This window comes from Girardinichthys multiradiatus, chromosome 22 (assembly GCF_021462225.1).
Source record: "Girardinichthys multiradiatus isolate DD_20200921_A chromosome 22, DD_fGirMul_XY1, whole genome shotgun sequence".
Taxonomy (NCBI): Eukaryota; Metazoa; Chordata; class Actinopteri; order Cyprinodontiformes; family Goodeidae; genus Girardinichthys; species Girardinichthys multiradiatus.
The window spans coordinates 25,266,801-25,294,525 of NC_061814.1; the positions used below are offsets into that span (position 1 = coordinate 25,266,801).

The window sequence follows — 27,725 nt, forward strand, 5'->3', positions numbered from 1 at the left end:
TGCCATTTCTGAAAAAATTTTATTTATTATTAAAAGTTAATAAAAATAGAACAAGAAAAAAAATACTAAATCTGGCATTTACACAACCGATGTGAAAAAAAGAAAATGACAATACATTTTTCAGTAAATTATTAATGAACAAACTGAATAAATTTAATTTGTGTGTAGCACGAACCGAAACGTTTGCCAGACTTCTGACCTCTGTAAACAAGTTATTCATCAGTATAAAAAGATTTAACAAAACCTACATTGCATACAGCTAACCTGAGAGTTAAGTACTCACAAAAGACAAGTCAACAATTAAAAGTGCAAATAAACTTTACTTTAAGGCATCAAGTTTTAACACCCAGACAAAAAGATATGCACGACTGCATGATTCACATGATGGCATCAGGGGGGGACTCTTCTTCCCTTCCAGGAGTCTCCTTCTCCATGTCTGTACATTCTTTAGGACTGGGATCAGTTTGCTCATCCATTGCTGGAGGCTGCATCACAAGCATTGCTTGGTTAAAGTGATCAGTCCCTTCTTCTACTGCCGCTTTTACTTCACTTGTCTTTGTATCGTCTTCCTTGTCTCCCGGACTTTCAACTATTTCCGTGTCCTCTTTAACCTCCATTTTTTCTGTTTCTTTCTCTTCCTCTTTGGTAATCATAGTGTCATTCTCATCAATTAATGTAGTTTCTTTGTCTTCATCATCTTCAATAAAAGTTGCCTCTCCGTCGTCTTCGGTGTTGAAGGTTTCCACAGGTTGCCAATAATCATACAGCTTACCCTACAAGAGAAAATTATTACAGAGACAGTTCAGAATCCTGCAATTGTGTTAATACATTCAATGAAACTGCTGTGAGGGAAGTGATAATGTGTACCGTACATTGAGAGGCCTGGTTTTCTGGAGAAGCATTTGCCACTTAGTGTAGATCCTGGCGACCAGGTCCTTCACCTAGAAGAGAAATAAAGATTGAGAAACAGATTTAACACACGGCTTTATACATTTATTGTCTGTGCATGTCAGTCTAAAAGCTCTCTCACTTGTTACAGATGCCACATCCAACAATTTAAAGTTTTAAGTTCAGAAATAAATATTTGGATTAGTTTATTAGTGATATTACAAGGAACATCATTTCCTAAAGAGGTTCTGGTCATTTTGTACCTTTGCAGTTTTTTTTATACCTGACTGATGAAGGATGAGGGCTACTGCTGGATGTTTCGTGCTAATTGTATGTCAGTTTGTACCTTCCAAGTAGAGTTTCTGTTCCCACATGGACAACCGATGATTTAAGGTAATTTTCTTTGTTCTACCCACAGTCTACCGTAGGAAAATGTTGTTAAGGGAATCCAATGAATAATATTCAATTCAAAAATACTTTATTAATCCCAAAAGGAATTTAAATGTTGTTGTAGCTCATGTACAGGTTTGTTTCTTCAAAGAGCCGTTGAAGATGCTGATGGAAATATTATTTGAGCTTTTGAGATATTAATCAGCGGCTCCCAGTTGTAAAAAAAAAAAAAAAAAAACACCTTGTTGCTATGGTGATGCATCATAACAAATGTCCCAAAGTAAAAACGTATCAGCAGAAATCCTTATAGCTGCACAGCATCCAATCCTGGAGCGGATAATCATTCAAAAAAATCAATTTCTATCCACCGCAAGAAGCATTTGAGTTCTTAAAAAGAATTTATTAGAAAGAGTAACTGAGCTCCTCCAACCTGCTGCCACTTTGAGCGGCACAATTCAGGAATATATATCTACCAGCAAGAAGTCATCTTTTCTTATTTTGGTTTGACCAGGGGTCACAGTATGTCATATTTGAAAAGAGTCAACTGGCCCATTCACAATCAATAGAAAACGGGTCTAATTCAAAATTTCGAGATAATAAAGAATTAAATTAAAATTATCCATGGCAGCTGATCATTTTCATGATCACTTATCTATGAAATGGAAATGCATAGGTGCGAAACGGGGTTGCAAATTGGCAAAGGGGAAAAATGACCTGGACTGTTGTCAGAGGTACCAGCAGACTTTAAGCATATCTGTAAATCCAGGTTCTAAAAAGTCAGTCAGTCAGTCATTTTCTACCGCTTATTCCATAGTGGGTCACGGGGAAGCTGGTGACTATCTCCAGCAGTCTATGGGCGAGAGGCAGGGTACACCCTGGACAAGTTGCCAGTCCATCGCAGGGCAACACATAAACAACCATGCACACTCATTCATACACCTAAAGGCAATTGAGAGTGACCAATTAACCTAACAGGCATGTCTTTGGACTGTGGGAGGAAGCCGGAGTACCCGGTGAGAACCCACGCATCCACGGGGAGAACATGCAAACTCCATGCAGAAAGACCCCAGGCCGGGAATCGAACCCAGAACCTTCTTGCTGCAAGGCAACAGTGCTACCAGCGCCACTGTGCAGCCCACAGTGGGTGGGCTGCATGGGCAGTTCTAAAGATTATTGAGTTAATAAGGGATAATAGGTAACTAAGGAAAATGCACAATGTACATTCTGCCTAATTTTTGCACTATTTCCTGATGAATCAATGCACAAAGATCCATACACAATTATTCTTAAACAAGACCTGTTTATACAGATCACTTTATTAAAATTTGCTGTTTTAGAAAATGTTTTTGTAGAATTAAAAAGGCATAAGAGGAGATAACAAATCTAAGCGTCTAAAAAAAATGTTCCAAACATGTGAGCTGCAGGGTGGGAGTCCTCAGGTGGCTAAACGATACCTAGGGCTAACAATAGCCATTACTGCAGCCATTGCAAACAGAGGTGAACACATGACAATTATAACGGTCAATGTCTGACATGTGCTAAAACGCTGACTGTAGAGACCATATCTGCCCTCTGGAGTGTTGCATCACCACATCAGTGCTACAAGGCGGTACAGAGATACTCTTTTGAGAAAATGGCCTTAACATACTGTGCAAAATAGCTTTGGTTATATGGTGCTGCTGTTGGTGAGGGGCGGAAGAAAAACTAATAGTTTGATGTTGGGTTTAAGCAACAATGCTTTTTTTTTAAAATGAGAAATAAACAAGCACTTCTAAATAAAGTATTTTATATAGATGCTGTGTTAAACTATTTCAAACTGACATGCCAAGCCAGGGGGCTTCTGGGTGATGAGAATATATTTTGATCAGCAGTTTTAAATAGGAGAAAATCCCTCAGCTGATTTTCAGGTGGAGCCCATTCTCTCTACGTTCGGAAAGAGGTTTTAAGGATGACACACAAGAGTCTTGTGAAAATGAATAAAAACAGGTAACCACCGTGCCTGTGCGTTTATTTTCTCCTGATCAGGTGTTAGGACTCCTACAGACAGCATTACAATGTATAGTTCAAACCCTCTTCCAACTTTGTTTTTACCCACAGTAAATGAATAAACTAAAATAACTGCAGCACTGTATCAGTTCTCCTGGGATCTTAGCCAAATAGGTTAGATAAAACTAACCATCCCCTCCACTGTCATTTTATTCAACAGTTTGATCGAGATTAATTTTAGGAAAAAAAGAAATGATATGACAAAACAACAGTAAGAACTTGTAGAGTTTTGTGCTTTTGTTGCAGCTTTTCTTCTAACAGCAGTGATGTATAGATTTTAGTCATGCAACTTAAAACATGCAGAAACATGTGACACCTTCAGCTGTTTCTTATTCACCACCACGTTTTGCTTTGCCAATCAGTACTTAGAAATCAATTGTTGTGATTTTTGTAACATCTTATGGAAAAACTGTTGAACTACACTTATTAAAAACAAATTCAAAATTAAACATCTATTTGCACAGCATGATGTACACAAACATCTATATGTTTTTTTATAGATGCACACAAAATCCTTCAGCTCTTTTCAAGCCGTCCTCACCTTGCTGCGGTAAAGACATTTCTCGCTCTCCCTGATGTCACATTTAACGTGGGTTTCCAGCTCTGACGATAAAACAAGCAGCTGTGCCTAAAGAAAGAAAGAAATCTGCTTTAGCATGAATTGCAGTACCTGAAACTTCCCGTGGCTTTTTTTAAAACTCAGTCCCTACAACACTGTAGAGTAAAGAAAAAGGAAGGAGAATTTACCTTCTGGTCAGGTAGGAAGACCTGTAAACTAGATGCCTCATTTGTCAGAGTCAGAAGGCTATAGCACAGGTAGTAGGCCTGAAACACATTAAACAAAATAAATTTGTGTAAAAATAAAATTTATATAATCCTTTTTTTTAGTGGTAACATTACTCCTTAAACCAGTCTTCACCTGCTGATCCTGAGTAGCCAGGTCCTCTTCTTTGTCCTTCTGCTGTATACGCCGGAGAAGGGCGGAGGGTTGAATTTGGGGAAGATATGGCCTCAACTCAGCAAGCTGCCCACCATGCAAATGAGATTTTTTAACATGAATGAATTGAAGCTTGTGTAAAACAGATGTTTACCGAGTCTTAAGAGAGTTCACCTGAAGCTCTTCCTCCATAGGGCTATAGGTGCAATCTCCATCCAACAACTTGGAGACAAAGCACAGGCTTAGATGGCGGCGAAGTCGTCTACAGAAAGAAACCGAAAAGAATTTATATATATATATTATTTTGAGGCACTTTGGCCTTTATTAATATTTAAACATAACTGAGAAAAAGATCAGAAAACTAAACAGAGAAGCACATACTGACTTCTACATTGTTTAACTTTGCTTGTAGGTCCGATGTTTGTGTAATTTTCTGCATGATGGGATTAGAAACTCCCAGATTTGTTTATCTCACTTGCACATTATGGTTCTTTCATTTACCTCTTTACATCTTTAATATAACAAAGGTAAACCTATTTCAAAATAAATGCAGAAATACATAAACATATTTACTTTCCACGTGTACTGTCAGGCAGGAGTTGAACTAGCAGGCACATGTTGTGGTGATCATCGGTCAAAACAGTCAGGGCCTTACAGACTCTGGGCAGCTACATCGGAGAAAAAGATGTGAAATCAGATTAATTCACACAAATTTATTCAGTGCTCAAAATGGAAGGAAGCACAACATGTGCAGCACTTTAGAAGCAAATGTGTGGAGTCAGAAGTGTTTCTTCACTGACCATAGAAGACCAGTCCCTGATGTTGTTGATCATTTTATACAGCAGACAGCTCACTTCTACATTGGACTGGAGGATGCGCCGTGTTTCCAGGCTGATCCTTCCCACCACAGTCAGCAGCAACAGCAGTTCGTCGTCACTGTAGGCACGAGGGCAAAGGCCCATGCAGTAAGACAGGTACTGTAAAAAGGACCAAGAAAAGCAAGAAAGATGGAATGGTGAAACTGGTTGGACGAGGCTTTTTCCTTTTAGGTCTCATTACAGTAACATCAGCTGCATAAAAAACTTAACTCTTAGTATTTCTTTTAAACGCTAACATAAAATGCTAAGACATGTATTTAACAAAAACAATTATATTTAGGAAAAACCTTTATTGAGTAAAGAGATGTTTCAATATTAAGTGTAACACTATAACTCCCAAATATATCTCACCTTTAGGATGTTTGTACAGTTGTGTTCAGGGAAAATGATCTCTTCCTTGTTATTGGAAGGACTCTTACTTTTAATATAGACATCCTCTCTACACAAAGGAAAAAACAAAGTAATGTCCTTGTAATTACAGAGAAATAAAAGTGACTTCATTGTTTCATGTCTTATTTCTGGAGAAGAAGCAACAGAGCAAAGTTACTCACAGCAATTCTCCCTCTGTGAATAATGGCTGCAGGTTCTCGAAGGGGAAGAGTGTCACAAATGCAGCGCCCATGTTCAGGAGGACCAGCGTCACATCGGCCAAACTGGGGACCCACACTTCGAACTGCTGATGTTCATTGTTCACTGGGGATGTGTACAGACAGAATGAAGAAACATCTGTGTTTTTCCTTCAGTAAGGGAAAATAAGAAGCTAATGAGGAGGAGATGCTGACCTATCTGATAAGCAGCAGAACAGGCAATGTCACAAAGGGCATGTAGGATCTTATCGGACACGATCTTTTCACTATGGACTGACATCATCTGTTAACAACAAACAATTGTTTCTAGCAGCAAAATTTAATACTGACAAGGATTATTACAAAAGCAGTTCCCAAATGTCTCTGACACAGCTATTATAAGAGTGTGTTGGGCTCACCTTGAAAAGGAAGCGGGTAACCTGAGCTGGACAAGGTGAGCTACTGTAAGCTTCCTCAAACAGACCAATATTCAGGTGCAGTCTCAGCTGAGCAGGACTGGACCTACAAGGAAGCAGGAGACCAAAGAGATAAACAAGATGGCCATTTAACCCGTGTAAAAAAGCTCCAATAGTTTGCTAATGACCAACAGAGGTTCAGGTGTTACATTGTTGAATACAAGCTTCAGTGCAGGAAAAACAGTTGGTAGGAAGTTGGTCAAAACCATAAACTTTATGGTGATGATGCCTAAAATCTAGTTTATTATGTAGACGGACAAAAAAAAAAAAAAAAAAAGCAATTTATAGTCAAATCCTCTTATTCCTTTTCAAGCACAGAATCTAGCACTTGCAAAGCATTGCTAATTGTAAACATATGTTGATCGAATGCTTTGTGTTCATCAACATAAAAACACAAGTATGTCTTACCAAAGAAGTGTTTTCTGTGAGGTCCCTTGTGGATTGACGAGGCACTGCCTGAGCTGCAGTGTCTCCTGGTCAAATATCTGGCCAAACTTTTCCAAGTTAAAAACTACCTCCCCTGGCGGGATTTCCCTGATTGCAGCAGACATCAACGAGAAGTGCTGCAGAAACTCTCTGAAGTACAAATTACAAACCAGTCTCAATTTACAGTAAAATCACATGTGATGTTTAACCCAGCAGCCAGACGTATTAATGCCAATATGCTTCTACTTCTCTTACTGGTGTTCAGTGGTTATCTCCACTTGGTTCTCCTCTGCTTCTTCATACTCTGCTAACCTCAAGAGGTCTTCTTTGCAAGCAGTTAGAAGCTGTGCCTCAATCTCCTTTGCTCTGGTAAATTAACATTAAGAAAGATAAAAATAATAAATCAGGTGTGCACATAAGCTGAAAAGTCATTTAAGTCAATCTTTTTGGATAATATACTTCTTGTTGCTGTTAATCTCCTTCAGCATCTGGTCCAGGTTGTTCTTGTAGACTCCTGGTTTTGTAGTGGATGGCAGCAGACGCTAAGGGACATAAAAGGGGACTTGAAACATAATTTCTTAAACAACACAAATTACCTTGCATCTTCAACCTTATATGCAAACAACACAAATGAGATAGAGCTTACAGTTTTTGAGTGAGAGCTACGACATCCCGGTGTGCTTGGCTCTGAGAAGGCTTCTTTCTGTGGTGTGTCTGGAGGTTTTGTTACACGCTCCATCATCTCCTGGAAGGAGATCAGTGGCTCCTCCTCACTGCTGTCGGAGCTCTGGGTTACATCTATATCATATGAAATGCTCAGCCCAAGGTCAAGTTCAACGTCTATAGAGTCTTCTTTCACCTCCTTACTCCCTTCGCTTTCCTCCTCCTCCAATGGTGTAGACTTCATGCATGGAGATGAAGTCTCCTGTAGAGAGGCTGCTGTGTCGGTCTCTGAGCAACACAAACCCTCATTGGCTTTAGGTGTCGGGGAGTCATTGTGCAGAGGTTTAATATTCTCATCCTTAGATTGTCTTCCTGAAGACGTGACAAGACTGTTTCTGATGCCTCTATCTTTAGAACAAAGACTCAATTTTTCCAGTTTTATACGCTCTAAAGCCACAGTTGGCAAACAGGCAGCCAAGTTAGGTGCTGGTGAGGAGGCTACACGTGGAGGCCGCATGACAGGACAAGATACAGGAGCAACTGTTGGACTGCAGCTGGATGTAGGGCTAAAACTTTTCTTTGAAGTGGGTGATTTTACCGTCTGTTCTTCCATCTTTGACTTTGGAGTCTTACATGCAGGCTTAACTACATAAACATTGGGATCAGGGGTGAAGAGGAGATCTACGTCTTCAAGGACCACCACTGGTCTTCGTACACGACTCGCTTTACTGCGTTCAGTTGTGCTACAACTCAAGGAACCCAAACTAGGCTTTGGTGCTGGTTTTGGAGAGCTGCAATCTGTTTTTTTACTTTCTGTCTTGACTGGAATACTAGAGTCCTTGTGATCAGAGTTATTGCAGACTGGACCACCATGTGGAGGTTTATTATATTCCTTCTGATGAACTTTAGAAGAACCTGATTTGCCCCTTTTTGGGTTTTCCTCGTTTTGCTTCCTTGGAACCTCTTCACTGAGAGTTGAGGTCAATCTTAATTTTATTATATTATTCTCAGTGGTTATAAAGCCTTGCTTTGCCCCTGTTGATGGTGTTTTCTTTGCATTATTGAAGTTTAACTGCGAGGGTTTGAGTGTGGACGATAACGCTGAGCATGCCGACTCAGATTTGAGAAGTCTGCCTGTTGTTTCAGGTGATAATTCGAAGACTGAACAGCCCTTCGGGGATGGCTGAGGGTCCAGTGGAGATCTTGGTGACGTCCCAGGAATGTGTTTGGTCGTCTCTGTTGGTCCATAGTTTTTACCTTTAAGACATGGTTTCTTGGTGTTCTTCAAGCAAGGCCCCCCCTCCCTGTGTCTCTTTTGGGACGTGCTATTCAAATCCATCACTAAAAACAGAACCAGACAGTATCCTTTCAATCATATTCAGTGTTACTTAAAGGCACATCTTAGCAATATTTTTCAAAAAATTGTTTTTCAGTATCAAATTCAACAAGTAAAAATCATTTTATGAGGTCATTACACACAGTGATGTTTGTCAAGTATTTATTTCATGTTTGTTTTACTTATTATGGCTTATAGCTAATGAAAACCAATAATTCAGTTTCTCCAACAACTTGAACATTAAATACCATTATAAAAAGAAATAGAAATATCCTTTATTTTCCCACAGTGGAGAAATTCAGGTGTACCAGCAGCAAATTGAAAGGCTAATGGAGGCATGCATATTTACACAACGGTAAAAATATAAAAACAAACAAGGAAGAATAAGAGAATTTACAGTAAGGGCAAAAGGGTAGTTCTTAAAAATTGCATACTAAGATTAAAAAATGTGCAACTGAGAAACCGGACATCAAGAAACTTGGATTCTGTGCCTCTTTCCTCATTCATTGAAAAGGGCTTTGGGCCAATAAGCAATAGTCCAATCCCTTTATCTCCATAGCCCAAATAAGAAGCTTCTGACCTTGTTGGTTCAGGAGTGGCTTAACAGAAGGAACCCAACAGTTGCATCCATTTAATGTCCTGAATGCGCCTGTCGCTTGAGCTTCTTTATCTACCACAGTAGAGAATTTAAGTACACCCTTTCATCAAACTTTTTGACAGGTGGGTGGGACTTCCGGTGAGGGCGGGATTTCCGGTGGGGGGCATATGGGCGCCATGTGGTTGCCACGTGGGCAGGAGGTCACGTGGTCAAGCAGGTGGTGTGTCCAAGGGGGGCGTAACAGTGGATGCTGATTGGTTGTCGTCATTAGGGGCAATACCTTAAATGAGTCAATTAAAACACAGGGGTGTGTTTGTTATAAATAGAACAAGACAAATATGGTATTATCGGAAACTGTTTGGCATCAGCACCAATTAAAAATAGAGGGGGTGTGTTTGTAAGCATCGTTAAACCTTGAATAACCCAATGAAAACAATAGGGCGTGCCTTAGTGTTTACTTTAAATACAGAGATAAAACTCTGCACTTTACATGCAGCATTCGTTGGAAAAAAAAAGGACACCCGTTCAACAATGGCTAGAGTTAAGAGAGTTTATCGTCAAGCGGAGGAGAAACGCAACGCGTGCCAAGATGATGATGATGAACAAGCAACTGCATCATATACTTCCTCAACGGAGATACCTATCGGAATTCCCGTCGTGACATACTCTACCGATGATGAGGATCCAAAATCAACTTCAACAACCATGGTTGAAAATCAGACCTCGGTTCGGCCAAGAGGTATGTCAGTTCTGTGCGAAACCCCAGTGACCGTCTACCAGTATTCATCCCGTGAATTGAATGCTCCTAAGAAATCAACATACTACATCTGCAGGGTACAAAGACCCCCGTTCAAGACTCTGCAGGAAGAATGGTCTTTGGAGCCATATGGCCTGGTTGGCAGCTGGGGTTATATTTTCATGTATGAAATAGGAGAGCTTTGCCTGTATCAATTGGATCAAGACGAGGTATTTAATGGATCACTGGCTCTGTGTACACTCACCCACAGCGACTGGGCTGTGTTAAAGCTTGCAATCCCGCACCTTAATGATAGCCCTGAAACAGTCTCAAGGCAGGAGAGGGAGAAAGAAGAAGAAGAAGAAGAAAATGAACTGTCTCCTCGACCTGTAAAACGGGCGAGAATGTTTCATATACCATCCGATGTTGAAATAGCTGAGAGAGAACCTCTCTTTAGCGCAGTGTGGGGGTCAAAAACCACAGCAAATGGCTGCTGGTCTTTTCGGGCAAGCAGACGCAGGAACAACCGGACGAGTCCCTCAGATCTGTTTGTGTTGGAGGCTTTCAATCAGGACTGCGGCGTATTCAAGACAATGCTGGCTCTGCCGTTTGAAGCTTGGGCAGAGAAGATGAGTGAAATTGGACATCGTCTTTCCGACCTTTTCCAAAAGTCACGAAGTTGGATCGATGTCATGTCAGTGAAAAAAACGCTGACGTTTCCTGTTTTACGTTTAGAACGAACCCTCTTCTGAGGACACGCCCCTTCCTATGATATATATACGGGGGGATAACTGCAAGCTTACAGACACTGAGAATCGTATCATGAGAATGAGTGGACCGACACCATACAGGGATCTCTACAACCACCGAGCAGAGATCCACTTCTCTCCTGAGCACGATGAAAGCTTCAACATTGGACCATATCATCCGCCTTCCCCTGACCTCTTCTCACCATCCACCTCAACATCCTCATTCTCAGAAAACCACTACAGTCCTGCATCACCTACAGGATACAACATGAAATATCTACCGCTTTCTCCAGACCTCTGCTCACCATCACCGCTATTCATGGCTGAGTCTGTAGACGCGAATGTCCTGCCTGAAGACATGAAGGTGGTCGTGGAGGAGGAGGTAGCCACCGGCTACTCACCCTCTACCGAAGCCCCTACACAAACCCTGGAACCGATGGAGGACCCTCAGCCTTCAGCAGAGGATGAGAGTAACCAGGAGGACGAAATTGACGGTTGGTTCTCAACCACCCTCATCAATACGGTGAAAACAGCGATACTTCATTTATTCAACATAACCTCTTTGAACTATCTCAGAGAAACCTGCTATGGATGTATAACGAACCACCCAAGCCAGCGTCAACACCATTGCCTGGAGGTACTGGGGGAGGATTATTACCAAGTCAACTTTCAACGCATCGTACGACGACTCGTAACCCCCAAACTCATTCCTGCTATTCAGAATCTTCTGGTACTTCGAAGCATACAAGCGGATGACTTCAGAGTGAAGACGATTGCCAAGACGGTTTTATATGAACTGAAATCGGTACAAGGCATCCACAGTGCAATAGCGCACGTTTATGATCGCATGGTCGATGAGAAACATCTCAAACAACTTAACTCTGTTTCAGAGTGCTATGGACTGACAAACTGATCTCACATGTTTGATGACTTGTTGTTGTATCATTTTTTTTTTTTTTAGTATTCCAGTACTTTAGTTAATCTGCATTATATGATTTTTCTTCTTTTTTCTTTTTTTACTATTAAATACAATTAAAGTAGGAACATAGTAACCTTTCCCAAAAAGTGTTGTTTAAAAAAGCTAGTAGTGTTTGAATTCATCTGCATTTTATCTGATTTTGTTTTCTGGTTGTTTTTTGTTTATATTAAATAAAAAATAAAAAAAAAATAAGGATAAATCTACCCTCCTGTGTGTTTTTTCTCATTATTTAACAAGTAATCGGCAGAGATGGCAGGAAGACGGCTGATGAAGAAAGTATATTATAGCCCTTCAAATCCGGGAAGTTTTGGGGGTGTAGATAGGCTGAGGAGGGTTATGCAAGATGAAACGGGAAAGAAGGTTGCGGTTGAAAAAGTTAAAGATTTTTTATCAGGAGAAGATACCTATACTCTACATAAACCTGCAAGAATAAAGTTCCCGAGAAACAGAGTTTTTGTCACCAGACCATTGAGGCAGTTCCAGGCTGATCTCTGTGACATGCAAGCTCTGGCCATGGAAAATGATGGTTATAATTATTTATTAACAGTCATTGACATCTTTTCAAAAAGGGCGTATGTACGAGTTTTGAAGAGGAAAACAGCCGCTGAGGTGGTAAAGGCATTTGAATCAGTTTTTACAGAAAGTCAGATTCCCAAAAAACTTCAGACTGATGCCGGTAAAGAATTTTTTAACAAGAAATTTAAAGTTTTAATGGAGAAACACGGTATTGAACATTTTGCCACAGCGAGTGAAGCAAAAGCTTCAGTGGTCGAGAGATTTAACCGCACATTAAAAACAAGGATGTGGAGATATTTTACAGCTAACAATACCCGGCGGTACGTCGATGTACTGCAAAACCTAGCTAGAAGCTACAACCATTCCTACCACTCCAGCATTAAAATGAGCCCTATGGAAGTGACCCCAGAAAATGCCTTTCAAGTGTTTCAGAATCTGTATGATGTCAAGTCCAACAGATATTGCAAGGACTCAGTGACAACGTTTAAACAAGGGGATCTTGTCAGAATATCCAAGGTCCGTGGAGTGTTTGACAAAAAATACGAACAGAGTTTTACGGATGAAGTGTTTACAGTCTATGACCGGATACCCCGTTCTCCTCCTGTATACAAACTCAAAGATTTGGATGGAGAACCTATCGAGGGTTCCTTTTACGCTGAGGAACTTCAAAAAGTAAAAATATTTAACGACAAGATGTATCAAGTGGAAAAAATATTAAAACGACGTACGGTCAAGGGAGTCAAACAGGTTTTTGTAAGCTGGAAAAACTGGCCTGAGAAATTCAACAGTTGGATCAAGTTTGATGAACTTCGAAACGTATAAAAAAGGTTTGCACTAAACCTCACAGTTGACACAGCATCATGAACCGTCAGGTAGAGGATGATGGCTTTTACGTTACTCTTCCATCTAATGCTAGCATGGAAGTGTTTAAAAATAATACCAGTTCAAGTTTCCGTGTAAATTTAGCTCAACATATTGATTTAGAAGGCCAATGGATGGTTGCATTAGCCGAGATTTCATACCCTCATACATGGCATAATTTACCGGATTATGATGCCTACTTTGAATGGAGGAAGGTTGGTGATGTGGAGATCAATACGCAAAGGATCAGAAGTGGCTACTATAACAGCGTTGTTCAACTCGAGACAGAGATGGAAATGTTTTTCAAAAAATTGAAATCGGGTTTACGCATTAAATTCAGCAAAGTTCAAAAGAGATTTGCATTTCAAGCAAATAGTCCGTATGAAATACGCTTCTTCAGCACTCTAGCTTATATGATGGGCGTGAAACCAGGGGAATGGATTCATGTTTCTGAACCAAAACTGGCTCCTTTTCCGGCGGATATAAAGGCTGGTTTCTATCACCTATACTGTTACAGCGACGTGGTCAGCCCACAAATAGTAGGCGACACTTTTGCACCTTTACTGCGGACCGTCAAAGTACAAGGCACATTCAGTGATATGATTACTCAGACGTTTAACCCCGCCCACTACCTTCCAGTCTCCAGAAGACATATTGAAAATATCAATATAGAAATTAAATCGGACCAAAACGTTCCTGTAAATTTCGTCTATGGAAAGACCGTCATAAGACTACACTTCAGACCGGTGATATCACAACGTAGCCTGAGATAAATTTTATTTGTATAAACTATTCCAGAGATATGTATATAACCTCTAAGATTGATTGGTTATCATTCATATTACGCTGGTCATTCAACACTGCATCAAGCAGGCAAGAGAGAACATGGCACATCTAAGTCTGAGACGTGATCCAAATCGCTTTGTAAATTACTATGTAAGTCAATCAGGCGGTAATCTGCCAGGGTTTTATGGGGCCCCGGTCATGTACGGACGCGGAATTGGATCATTATTTTCAAAATTATTCCGCTTCGTATCCCCTCTGGTTAAAAAAGGATTTGCAATTGCAAAACCCCATCTTAAAACGGCTGCATCAAATATCGCTTCGGATGTCATCGGTAGAGCCGTGAGTAAAATGAGTGGTTCTGCACACATCGACGGTCAAGAAGGTTCAGGAATTATGGTTTTATCCAAAAGACCCAGAACAAGACCCCCTGGTGATCGTTTAAGGACGGTTAAAAAACAACGACAAACGCGAAAAAGGAGATCAGTCGCAGCTGACAAACGAAGAGGAAGGAAGTCATCCGCAAGTTTTGATATATTTAAATAATGGCTCTTTTACATAACAAATCATCAGAGTGCACGCTGGCAGAGTTGGACTTATTTTCTGCCCCGATGACGCAGCTATCGATCGAAGATAAAATTTACACCGAGATCCAGCCTTTATCAGCAATCACTGATGGAGGCCCGATCGAGTTTTTCATTCCGGGAGATGGAGAAAAGTATCTGGATCTCAACGATACGCTGTTGCATCTCAGAGTGAAAATTACTAACGAGAATGGAACAAACCTGCCAGATGATGCACCTGTAGGGCTCATCAACTACCCGTTAAACACCATCTTCAGTCAGTGTGACGTCACTCTCGGAGATCGAATGATTTCACAATCCAGCGCTACACATCCATATAGAGCCATGATTGAGACATTGTTAAACTTTTCTGAGGATTCTTTAAAAACCCAGTTTAGCTCCGGTCTTTTTTATAAAGACACTGCAGGTGCTCTGAACTCTATTGTTACAACTAACGGCCCTAACCAAGGTCTTAACAGCAGAGCAGGCTTTACGGCAAATTCCAGGGAGGTACATCTCCTAGGCCCCCTGCATGCCGACATATTTTTCTGCGAGAGACTTCTTTTAAACTCTGTTGACCTTAAAATTAAACTTACAAGAGCCAACGATGCCTTTTGTCTCATGGGAGCAAGAGACTCCACTTACAAACTCAGGATATTAGGAGCATCTCTTTTTATCAAAAAAGTTGCTGTCTCTCCAGCTGTACGACTGGGGCACGCTTCAGCTTTAATGAAAGCAAATGCTCTGTATCCACTTTCACGTGTGAATGTAAAAACATATTCCATCCCTGAAAATTCAAGGGTATGCAACCAAGAGAATCTTTTCTTAGGCATCTTTCCCAAGTATGTGGTGATTGCGTTACTGGATCATGACGCTTTTACAGGAACACGCAATCTGAGATCTGAGCTGGAAGATCCAAAAAATGCTGATGGGAGATCAAAAAAGTCTCTTCGTAAGACGACACTACCACCCCGATGGATTACATTTTCACCATAAACCGTTATAAGAAAATGAAACATGTAGCCTATTTCTTTTTATTCAATAAAATATTTATTGATTATATTTTTCAAGTCTAACTTCGTTCTCTACTTCACACACTAACATATGATATCATTACACAAATATTAAATCATAAGAAGAAAAAAAAACAAACAATGAAAAAAAAATAAGACATTTTAAATTCCATAACAATCCAGAAACATCTCCAAAGAGCATGTTCCGTGAGTATAAAATGTACAACTTTGATTAATGACACATTTCTGATATTTTTTCACAAAGTTAGATACCATTAAATCATTCTTAATCACATCTCCGGTGTATTTCGACAACACTTGCTGCATTGATAATCCGCACGCTCTATGACATAGATAAAAAATGCAATGGTGACCGCACACAGTGGACAAAGTGTTTTGAAGCTGATTATTATGATACAATATTTTTGAGGATCTGTCTTCTAAAAATGTTACGATGCTTGACGGGTAGAACTCGAAATCCGGAGAGAATCCATAAGAGTCAAAAAAGCTGGATTGACCATTCTCATCCAATGTCAGAGCTAGCCAGTGTTCCCCCGGCATGTGTGAAGGATGTGTATTCACGATAAAGTAGGCCGGCCCTGGGAATTTGTCAGCTAGCAGCGGCAGCTGGTCGCACGGCCACACACCGCAAAACAAATCTCCCAGCAGATGACGCATCAGGCTCTCAATTTCATGATTATTCATGCCTGATTAGATTAATAATAATCCACCAGCACACGCCTCTTTGAATCAATCTCTAAAATAGAATCATAACAAGCGTAGATGATCAGCGTGGTGGTATATGGCAACGGGTTTCTGAAGCGCATTTCCAATCTTAAATTCCCACTGGAAACTGGAGATAGAGCATCTGTGTCCTCACCCGGGTTAAGATTAAATGTGAATAGAGAGTATCCTTGATTAAATTCCTGACGTGATATACTCAGTGGAAGATCTTTTAGATGTCCTGTAGCCGTAAACAAGTTGTAATACTCTCTCACTGAATGACCTTGGTTAAAATTTGGCTGGAAGGCTTTAGCAGGAATTTGTCTGCCATCCTTACACAAAGCTAAATATTCCATATCAAAATGATTAAAGTCAAACGGATTGAGATTGCGTGTTCCTGTAAAAGCGTCATGATCCAGTAACGCAATCACCACATACTTGGGAAAGATGCCTAAGAAAAGATTCTCTTGGTTGCATACCCTTGAATTTTCAGGGATGGAATATGTTTTTACATTCACACGTGAAAGTGGATACAGAGCATTTGCTTTCATTAAAGCTGAAGCGTGCCCCAGTCGTACAACTGGAGAGACAGCAACTTTTTTGATAAAAAGAGATGCTCCTAATATCCTGAGTTTGTAAGTGGAGTCTCTTGCTCCCATGAGACAAAAGGCATCGTTGGCTCTTGTAAGTTTAATTTTAAGGTCAACAGAGTTTAAAAGAAGTCTCTCGCAGAAAAATATGTCGGCATGCAGGGGGCCTAGGAGATGTACCTCCCTGGAATTTGCCGTAAAGCCTGCTCTGCTGTTAAGACCTTGGTTAGGGCCGTTAGTTGTAACAATAGAGTTCAGAGCACCTGCAGTGTCTTTATAAAAAAGACCGGAGCTAAACTGGGTTTTTAAAGAATCCTCAGAAAAGTTTAACAATGTCTCAATCATGGCTCTATATGGATGTGTAGCGCTGGATTGTGAAATCATTCGATCTCCGAGAGTGACGTCACACTGACTGAAGATGGTGTTTAACGGGTAGTTGATGAGCCCTACAGGTGCATCATCTGGCAGGTTTGTTCCATTCTCGTTAGTAATTTTCACTCTGAGATGCAACAGCGTATCGTTGAGATCCAGATACTTTTCTCCATCTCCCGGAATGAAAAACTCGATCGGGCCTCCATCAGTGATTGCTGATAAAGGCTGGATCTCGGTGTAAATTTTATCTTCGATCGATAGCTGCGTCATCGGGGCAGAAAATAAGTCCAACTCTGCCAGCGTGCACTCTGATGATTTGTTATGTAAAAGAGCCATTATTTAAATATATCAAAACTTGCGGATGACTTCCTTCCTCTTCGTTTGTCAGCTGCGACTGATCTCCTTTTTCGCGTTTGTCGTTGTTTTTTAACCGTCCTTAAACGATCACCAGGGGGTCTTGTTCTGGGTCTTTTGGATAAAACCATAATTCCTGAACCTTCTTGACCGTCGATGTGTGCAGAACCACTCATTTTACTCACGGCTCTACCGATGACATCCGAAGCGATATTTGATGCAGCCGTTTTAAGATGGGGTTTTGCAATTGCAAATCCTTTTTTAACCAGAGGGGATACGAAGCGGAATAATTTTGAAAATAATGATCCAATTCCGCGTCCGTACATGACCGGGGCCCCATAAAACCCTGGCAGATTACCGCCTGATTGACTTACATAGTAATTTACAAAGCGATTTGGATCACGTCTCAGACTTAGATGTGCCATGTTCTCTCTTGCCTGCTTGATGCAGTGTTGAATGACCAGCGTAATATGAATGATAACCAATCAATCTTAGAGGTTATATACATATCTCTGGAATAGTTTATACAAATAAAATTTATCTCAGGCTACGTTGTGATATCACCGGTCTGAAGTGTAGTCTTATGACGGTCTTTCCATAGACGAAATTTACAGGAACGTTTTGGTCCGATTTAATTTCTATATTGATATTTTCAATATGTCTTCTGGAGACTGGAAGGTAGTGGGCGGGGTTAAACGTCTGAGTAATCATATCACTGAATGTGCCTTGTACTTTGACGGTCCGCAGTAAAGGTGCAAAAGTGTCGCCTACTATTTGTGGGCTGACCACGTCGCTGTAACAGTATAGGTGATAGAAACCAGCCTTTATATCCGCCGGAAAAGGAGCCAGTTTTGGTTCAGAAACATGAATCCATTCCCCTGGTTTCACGCCAATCATATAAGCTAGAGTGCTGAAGAAGCGTATTTCATACGGACTATTTGCTTGAAATGCAAATCTCTTTTGAACTTTGCTGAATTTAATGCGTAAACCCGATTTCAATTTTTTGAAAAACATTTCCATCTCTGTCTCGAGTTGAACAACGCTGTTATAGTAGCCACTTCTGATCCTTTGCGTATTGATCTCCACATCACCAACCTTCCTCCATTCAAAGTAGGCATCATAATCCGGTAAATTATGCCATGTATGAGGGTATGAAATCTCGGCTAATGCAACCATCCATTGGCCTTCTAAATCAATATGTTGAGCTAAATTTACACGGAAACTTGAACTGGTATTATTTTTAAACACTTCCATGCTAGCATTAGATGGAAGAGTAACGTAAAAGCCATCATCCTCTACCTGACGGTTCATGATGCTGTGTCAACTGTGAGGTTTAGTGCAAACCTTTTTTATACGTTTCGAAGTTCATCAAACTTGATCCAACTGTTGAATTTCTCAGGCCAGTTTTTCCAGCTTACAAAAACCTGTTTGACTCCCTTGACCGTACGTCGTTTTAATATTTTTTCCACTTGATACATCTTGTCGTTAAATATTTTTACTTTTTGAAGTTCCTCAGCGTAAAAGGAACCCTCGATAGGTTCTCCATCCAAATCTTTGAGTTTGTATACAGGAGGAGAACGGGGTATCCGGTCATAGACTGTAAACACTTCATCCGTAAAACTCTGTTCGTATTTTTTGTCAAACACTCCACGGACCTTGGATATTCTGACAAGATCCCCTTGTTTAAACGTTGTCACTGAGTCCTTGCAATATCTGTTGGACTTGACATCATACAAATTCTGAAACACTTGAAAGGCATTTTCAGGGGTCACTTCCATAGGGCTCATTTTAATGCTGGAGTGGTAGGAATGGTTGTAGCTTCTAGCTAGGTTTTGCAGTACATCGACGTACCGCCGGGTATTGTTAGCTGTAAAATATCTCCACATCCTTGTTTTTAATGTGCGGTTAAATCTCTCGACCACTGAAGCTTTTGCTTCACTCGCTGTGGCAAAATGTTCAATACCGTGTTTCTCCATTAAAACTTTAAATTTCTTGTTAAAAAATTCTTTACCGGCATCAGTCTGAAGTTTTTTGGGAATCTGACTTTCTGTAAAAACTGATTCAAATGCCTTTACCACCTCAGCGGCTGTTTTCCTCTTCAAAACTCGTACATACGCCCTTTTTGAAAAGATGTCAATGACTGTTAATAAATAATTATAACCATCATTTTCCATGGCCAGAGCTTGCATGTCACAGAGATCAGCCTGGAACTGCCTCAATGGTCTGGTGACAAAAACTCTGTTTCTCGGGAACTTTATTCTTGCAGGTTTATGTAGAGTATAGGTATCTTCTCCTGATAAAAAATCTTTAACTTTTTCAACCGCAACCTTCTTTCCCGTTTCATCTTGCATAACCCTCCTCAGCCTATCTACACCCCCAAAACTTCCCGGATTTGAAGGGCTATAATATACTTTCTTCATCAGCCGTCTTCCTGCCATCTCTGCCGATTACTTGTTAAATAATGAGAAAAAACACACAGGAGGGTAGATTTATCCTTATTTTTTTTTTATTTTTTATTTAATATAAACAAAAAACAACCAGAAAACAAAATCAGATAAAATGCAGATGAATTCAAACACTACTAGCTTTTTTAAACAACACTTTTTGGGAAAGGTTACTATGTTCCTACTTTAATTGTATTTAATAGTAAAAAAAGAAAAAAGAAGAAAAATCATATAATGCAGATTAACTAAAGTACTGGAATACTAAAAAAAAAAAAATGATACAACAACAAGTCATCAAACATGTGAGATCAGTTTGTCAGTCCATAGCACTCTGAAACAGAGTTAAGTTGTTTGAGATGTTTCTCATCGACCATGCGATCATAAACGTGCGCTATTGCACTGTGGATGCCTTGTACCGATTTCAGTTCATATAAAACCGTCTTGGCAATCGTCTTCACTCTGAAGTCATCCGCTTGTATGCTTCGAAGTACCAGAAGATTCTGAATAGCAGGAATGAGTTTGGGGGTTACGAGTCGTCGTACGATGCGTTGAAAGTTGACTTGGTAATAATCCTCCCCCAGTACCTCCAGGCAATGGTGTTGACGCTGGCTTGGGTGGTTCGTTATACATCCATAGCAGGTTTCTCTGAGATAGTTCAAAGAGGTTATGTTGAATAAATGAAGTATCGCTGTTTTCACCGTATTGATGAGGGTGGTTGAGAACCAACCGTCAATTTCGTCCTCCTGGTTACTCTCATCCTCTGCTGAAGGCTGAGGGTCCTCCATCGGTTCCAGGGTTTGTGTAGGGGCTTCGGTAGAGGGTGAGTAGCCGGTGGCTACCTCCTCCTCCACGACCACCTTCATGTCTTCAGGCAGGACATTCGCGTCTACAGACTCAGCCATGAATAGCGGTGATGGTGAGCAGAGGTCTGGAGAAAGCGGTAGATATTTCATGTTGTATCCTGTAGGTGATGCAGGACTGTAGTGGTTTTCTGAGAATGAGGATGTTGAGGTGGATGGTGAGAAGAGGTCAGGGGAAGGCGGATGATATGGTCCAATGTTGAAGCTTTCATCGTGCTCAGGAGAGAAGCAGATCTCTGCTCGGTGGTTGTAGAGATCCCTGTATGGTGTCGGTCCACTCATTCTCATGATACGATTCTCAGTGTCTGTGAGCTTGCAGTTATCCCCCCGTATATATATCATAGGAAGGGGCGTGTCCTCAGAAGAGGGTTCGTTCTAAACGTAAAACAGGAAACGTCAGCGTTTTTTTCACTGACATGACATCGATCCAACTTCGTGACTTTTGGAAAAGGTCGGAAAGACGATGTCCAATTTCACTCATCTTCTCTGCCCAAGCTTCAAACGGCAGAGCCAGCATTGTCTTGAATACGCCGCAGTCCTGATTGAAAGCCTCCAACACAAACAGATCTGAGGGACTCGTCCGGTTGTTCCTGCGTCTGCTTGCCCGAAAAGACCAGCGGCCATTTGCTGTGGTTTTTGACCCCCACACTGCGCTAAAGAGAGGTTCTCTCTCAGCTATTTCAACATCGGATGGTATATGAAACATTCTCGCCCGTTTTACAGGTCGAGGAGACAGTTCATTTTCTTCTTCTTCTTTCTCCCTCTCCTGCCTTGAGACTGTTTCAGGGCTATCATTAAGGTGCGGGATTGCAAGCTTTAACACAGCCCAGTCGCTGTGGGTGAGTGTACACAGAGCCAGTGATCCATTAAATACCTCGTCTTGATCCAATTGATACAGGCAAAGCTCTCCTATTTCATACATGAAAATATAACCCCAGCTGCCAACCAGGCCATATGGCTCCAAAGACCATTCTTCCTGCAGAGTCTTGAACGGGGGTCTTTGTACCCTGCAGATGTAGTATGTTGATTTCTTAGGAGCATTCAATTCACGGGATGAATACTGGTAGACGGTCACTGGGGTTTCGCACAGAACTGACATACCTCTTGGCCGAACCGAGGTCTGATTTTCAACCATGGTTGTTGAAGTTGATTTTGGATCCTCATCATCGGTAGAGTATGTCACGACGGGAATTCCGATAGGTATCTCCGTTGAGGAAGTATATGATGCAGTTGCTTGTTCATCATCATCATCTTGGCACGCGTTGCGTTTCTCCTCCGCTTGACGATAAACTCTCTTAACTCTAGCCATTGTTGAACGGGTGTCCTTTTTTTTTCCAACGAATGCTGCATGTAAAGTGCAGAGTTTTATCTCTGTATTTAAAGTAAACACTAAGGCACGCCCTATTGTTTTCATTGGGTTATTCAAGGTTTAACGATGCTTACAAACACACCCCCTCTATTTTTAATTGGTGCTGATGCCAAACAGTTTCCGATAATACCATATTTGTCTTGTTCTATTTATAACAAACACACCCCTGTGTTTTAATTGACTCATTTAAGGTATTGCCCCTAATGACGACAACCAATCAGCATCCACTGTTACGCCCCCCTTGGACACACCACCTGCTTGACCACGTGACCTCCTGCCCACGTGGCAACCACATGGCGCCCATATGCCCCCCACCGGAAATCCCGCCCTCACCGGAAGTCCCACCCACCTGTCAAAAAGTTTGATGAAAGGGTGTACTTAAATTCTCTCTCACAGTCTACAGCACTCTGAACAGTCATCTCTCCTACTAATAACATTTTGTGGCTTACCCTCTCTGTGCAGGGTGTCAGTGACTGTTTGTTAGTCAGCAGTCTTCTCCATTATAGTGCAGCCAATAAAATAAGATTTCTGTATTGAAAACTCTTTTTTCCAAAATTAGTCGTGTACTTTTCTAATTTTCTAAGAAACTGAATTGCTCTTTCATTTGCCATCAAACTCCTCAAGTTTTAAAGAGATAATACTACATACTTAGGTTAATACATCATTTTCATTATGACAAAGTCTTAAAACAAAGAAAAAATATATATATTATCGAAGTAAAAATCTGTTATTGCTTTTCAAAATATTACCTGGAACTGTTCTTTCGCTTGAATGTCTCTGTTCACGTTGTTGGCACTACAATAAAAAAGCAAACACAATTAGTCCTTCAAGGTTCATGAAAAATGTTTTAAATAACATTTTAAATAACTCAGGCTGCACAATCTTAGAAAAATCCATATAACTGCAATATTAATGTTGAATATTGTGATGGTAATATCAGCTATGGTAACATTTTCTTGTCATCTATCATTACACTTGTTACACTCTGCGACATTTAGCATCCTGGCCTCTAAAAGATGTGGGCATCTACTGCAATAAAACTCCAGCAAACACATTGAATATATTACTGTGTAATATTGCTCACATTATTACTGATTACTTTACGTCATCACACTGACATAAAACAGCAGCAAAATAATTTGGAATAATTCATGATCTTTTATATAAAAATGTCCTGATTAGACAAAGAAAAACGTCTTTTTTTAAAAATTATTTTTAATAATAAATGTTGAATGCTCTTCTGCTTCTGTAAACCAATGGTAAATCCTTGGAGTGTCAATGTTCCTAACTGTTCTCGTCAGTCTAATACTTAACCCTGCACACTAAAAATGTACAATGAGAGTTCTGTTGATCCACTTTACACTCGAGATCCGATCACAAAACCCACCTGATCCCTAAGTTATTGGGCAGTGAGTCACAGGAAAAGTACCACAGTTTCATGCTTTCAAGGTATTGGTTCAAACGTAACGCATATATTTAAAACGAGAAAACAACAATTTCCCCTACTGCTGCTAGAATAGCACAGCAATTTAAATAATCGTGATTATATCCAAAACATTTATTCAATGTTGACTGTATTTTCATACATAAGACTTGAAATACAGAAGAAAGTAGTAGAAGCTTTTGTGTTGTTAAAACAAAAATGTTTCAATCAGAAACATTTCCAAATAGCTCAATTGTAGTAACTTTTCATCCAGCTGACGAGCAGTGCACATCATCAGGCGGGGAAGGGGGAACAATGCATTACTTTAACGCGCCATATGGCTGGAGAAAATTTTCAAGGGATTCAGATAATTTCTCTAATTAAAAAGGCTTTAAATCATAGAAACGGTATGAGGGAAAATGTTTCATTTCTGAAACCTGGGATACCTTGATACAATCCAAACTCACTTTAAATCAAAGGCCCCAAAAAATAACTGTTAATACACAGACCCAATAAAAACCTTTTTAAAAGTCTAGGAGCGACGACGCCGTGTCTGACGTTTGCTTGACACCAGGAATAGATCACTTTGAGTCTGTAAAAGGATGCATGGAAACTTTCAGGCCTCCTCAGAGTGAACACACACACAAAATTTCAGCCGATCAACAGCATGTAGGTTCTCTTACATGAATGAGCAGAGCCTGGCAGAATAAGTGGTAAGAACTGTAAACACTAAGCATTAAACTACTGCTGCTTTAGGTTATAAAGACAACACCTAGGGAACCTTTTCACATCCACAATTTTAAAAGAGAAATAATTACCTTATTTGGTTCTTGTCTTTGTGACACATCATTGTTTTTTCTTGAGTTAGAGGACGGGATTTTGGTTTCGGCTTCTTGATCACTCCTGAAGTGGCAGGATGGGAGGTGGTTGCCTAAAGACTTCCCTGGCTGAGAGGATGGAGAATTGAATACAGTGAGAATTAAAGATCTCTCAGCTGAGGTATGAGTCTTCATTAGGCTGGCTCGAACAACCTGAGAGGAACTGATATAGCCTGGCCCCGAATGCATCACGTTGTGCTGAAGAGCCAGATTTTCCCTGGCTGTAGTGACACTGTTAACCGGGCTCAGAACAAGGCCATTAGCTGGAGGAACATGCTTTAGACCACCAAGTCTGTCTTTAATCAAAGAATCAATGTTTGTGGAACTATTTGGAATAAACGGTGATGGATATTTTATTCCCGCTGGATACGTCTGTGGGCTTAACATGTCAACACTGCACTCGTTGGGTGTCTGGGGAGGCAATAGTCTCCTCTGTGGTGGATGAGAAAGCAGGTTAGGGACTTGAGAAGGCTTGATTGGAGTCTCTCGAGTAAAAGATGAGAAATGTGGAAGAGAGTGCTTCTGGAGTGCAGGATCCATCACTGCAAAAAAAAGAAAAAAGGTATTGTCACATTTCTGGGAAAACAAAAAACACCTTTTATTTTTTTAAAGATTGAATTTAACCAAGAATCTAAGAATTTTACCAAATCTTAACTTGTGCTTTGTATGTGCAGTTTTCATAGTAGTGGTAGACGAACCCAAATCAGCGTTCCCTAAACTTTGTTATTTCTTTCATTGTTTAGTATTGATCTAATGCCCCTCAAAAGCCAAAGATGTGATCTGACGTAAGTTACTCAACAAAAACTCAGTTTCCTGAAAATGGAAATTTATTTGGAGCAACCACTTCCACCTTCTCAGCAAGGAAGGTCAATGATGGAAACCAGAGTTTATATGGCAGAGGCACAGCCAGGCTATAGGGGAGAGCTGCAGGTTCATGGACCACCAACACCACCCTGAGTGTGGTCATGACTGGTAGTACTTTAGCTTCTATGCTAACAAATTTCCATGCTTATTTAGCCCAACAATGTGAAGCCTTCCACAAATACTCAGTGAGTGTTGAAGCCCACCTGCTCGGGGGTTAATGAAATTGCCTGGCACAGTGGGAATCTTTCGTGGCCTACATGCATTGAGGCAAAGAAATGAGGTCTGTGGCCTGATAAGGCAGAGGGTACGCCAGTAAACTTTTTCTATTTCACAGACTGTTGATTTTGTATCCGTTCTTATTAGTGAGCAGGCACCTCTGAGAGAAGAGTTAGAGTTGTGCGGGGCCTTTGTTAGATTGTTGATTCTGCTTTATGTCTGAAGAGTGAACACTATCCTGCTGTTTTTTTGTTAAATTAAACTATAACATTTTGAAGATTTTTATTAGAATAACTTATCTGCGGCCTTTTATAAATAATCAGTAATTTCTTTAGCACTTTTTATATCACAAATTTTTCATTGATTGGGTTTTTTTTTTTTGAAACAACTTCATTGACTCTAGTTTGAGCAAACTTAAGGGTTTTAAATCACAACATACAACTCGAATGACAACAAAACATGAGCTTAGGTTTGGTGGTGATTAAGATTTAACCCTCAGCAGGGAGGGCTTCATGTGTGGAAAGGTGTTGACCAGGAGAGTGCTTCTTTTTCAGACCCACTGTAACACAGCCCGCTACAAGAGATCATCCCTCCCCACAGGCCTTCAAATCTTTGGGATAGTCTAAATTAATAAAATGTTTAATTTACCTTTGGAATAAATAAAGTTTTTCTGAATTGAATTTGACTAATTCAAAACAAAGATATATCTCTATATTGAGCCCTCCTGGCAAAAGGACAGCTCTTGAAATCCACCAAGACGTCTCTTGGTTTTCACTTGTAAAAGATTAAATAAACTCAGGTAAAAAAAAAATAAATCCCATCTCTCAGGTTTGAATGAAACTGTTGAAGAAGTTAATGCTGTTTCTGATGGAAAGATGTCAGAACATAAATTATAATGCTATTTTTTTTTTTTTTGCATATTAGACTGCAGACAAGCCAAGGAGCCTAAGCTGATCATAAAGTGATGCTTTAAATGGGTTTAGATTATCCAGAGTAGACAAGTGGGTGAGAAATGGGTGGTTAGTCCTTTCTGATTGAGTTAAGTGATCAGCATAGAGCTCACTGGTTAAATCTGATGCAGGAGAAATTCATAATTTCTTATTAACAGTTGCGAATTCAAAAATGACGATAATAATACAAAGACTTGCATGTATGCACATACAGCAGCAAAGTTAGTTAGGAGATCAGAATGGACAGAAATGTGACCATATTCAAGAACTAAGATCTAATATGGCCAGAAAGTGACATCAAGCAAAGTTTAGTCATCATTAAGCAAACATTTTAAAAATAAACTTCAAACAAACCGATCTTTTGAACTTCCATGAAATGCACATATTAGCTTAAAGTCGTAAATACATAAATAACCTCATTTTGCTGCATGAATTATGTTTTCTTTGCTGCAAAGCTTTGCAATGTGGGAGCAGTCCTTCTGACTCACCTTTGCGCTTCGGGTTGAAGACTTCAAGTCTTCTAAAGGAAAGTCAAACAGGGAGAACTCTTCGTGAATCGATCAGGGTGGTCGTTTGTTCACCAAGACGACTAAAATACAACTTAAACTGACTTTTTTCAAAACAAGTGAAGGCCGCCAAGGTGTCGCATGTTTACGTCAGACCGAACACTCCCTCCGCCACTGATAAAGGGGAAACACCTGCACTGCAGTTATAATGACTATTAATCACAGTTTGCTGTGCGAATGACAACGCGAGCAAACGGTTTAGGCGTTAACACGTGTTTTAACGCGTTGACAATATTAACATTAACTGAACCTGCATAGTCTGGTCACGTTTTAGACACAGACGAACACAAAGCTAGCTTACCTAGCAAACAACATTAAAAGTGCACAGATCTGTATAAAAACATGACAGTAACTCTTTTGCTGACGTCCATTACACTGACCTACAACCACTTTCTGAAGTAACAGTCTTACATGCGAACATTAAAAAGGAGATATACGTTTTGCGGTGGCTGAATAACAGTGAACAGTATCAAGCGCCGTTTCAGGAAGTGATTTTAAGCTAGGTGGCGGTTGACGCACCTACAAACTTAGCCATGTGGTGACAACATTGTCCACAGGGTTGTTTTACCGCGTATGTCCTTGATTTTCAGAAGTCTTCTCCGTTGAAAGGGTTTTAAATCAGAACATACAACTCGAATGACAACAAAACGGACTGAGGACCTCCAGTGCTACAACCGTTTCATCACAAGTTTTCCTCCCGCCGTCTACCGTA

General features: G+C 40.3%; 1 protein-coding gene across 9 annotated transcripts; it reads right to left on the reverse strand.

Moving 5' to 3' along the window:
• Nucleotides 1-27,725, reverse strand: slf2 (SMC5-SMC6 complex localization factor 2). Of its 9 annotated transcripts, none has more exons than XM_047352226.1 (20): nucleotides 27,533-27,725; nucleotides 24,358-24,486; nucleotides 24,060-24,131; nucleotides 22,866-22,911; nucleotides 7,254-8,611; nucleotides 7,067-7,149; nucleotides 6,863-6,973; nucleotides 6,590-6,757; nucleotides 6,125-6,227; nucleotides 5,922-6,009; nucleotides 5,691-5,832; nucleotides 5,491-5,578; nucleotides 5,062-5,238; nucleotides 4,835-4,929; nucleotides 4,436-4,523; nucleotides 4,244-4,348; nucleotides 4,072-4,149; nucleotides 3,866-3,952; nucleotides 873-941; nucleotides 1-773 (listed from the first exon to the last, which is right to left on the reverse strand). In XM_047352226.1, exons 5-20 carry the CDS (start codon nucleotides 8,607-8,609, stop codon nucleotides 378-380), a joined length of 3,234 nt encoding a protein of 1,077 aa, XP_047208182.1. In that variant the 5' UTR covers nucleotides 8,610-8,611; nucleotides 22,866-22,911; nucleotides 24,060-24,131; nucleotides 24,358-24,486; nucleotides 27,533-27,725; the 3' UTR covers nucleotides 1-377. The 9 variants fall into 9 exon arrangements, with proteins under 9 accessions (XP_047208182.1, XP_047208180.1, XP_047208178.1 ...); XM_047352224.1 differs by lacking the exon at nucleotides 24,060-24,131 and adding an exon at nucleotides 24,571-24,959; XM_047352222.1 differs by lacking the exon at nucleotides 24,060-24,131 and adding an exon at nucleotides 26,936-26,967 and having other exon boundaries at nucleotides 24,358-24,959.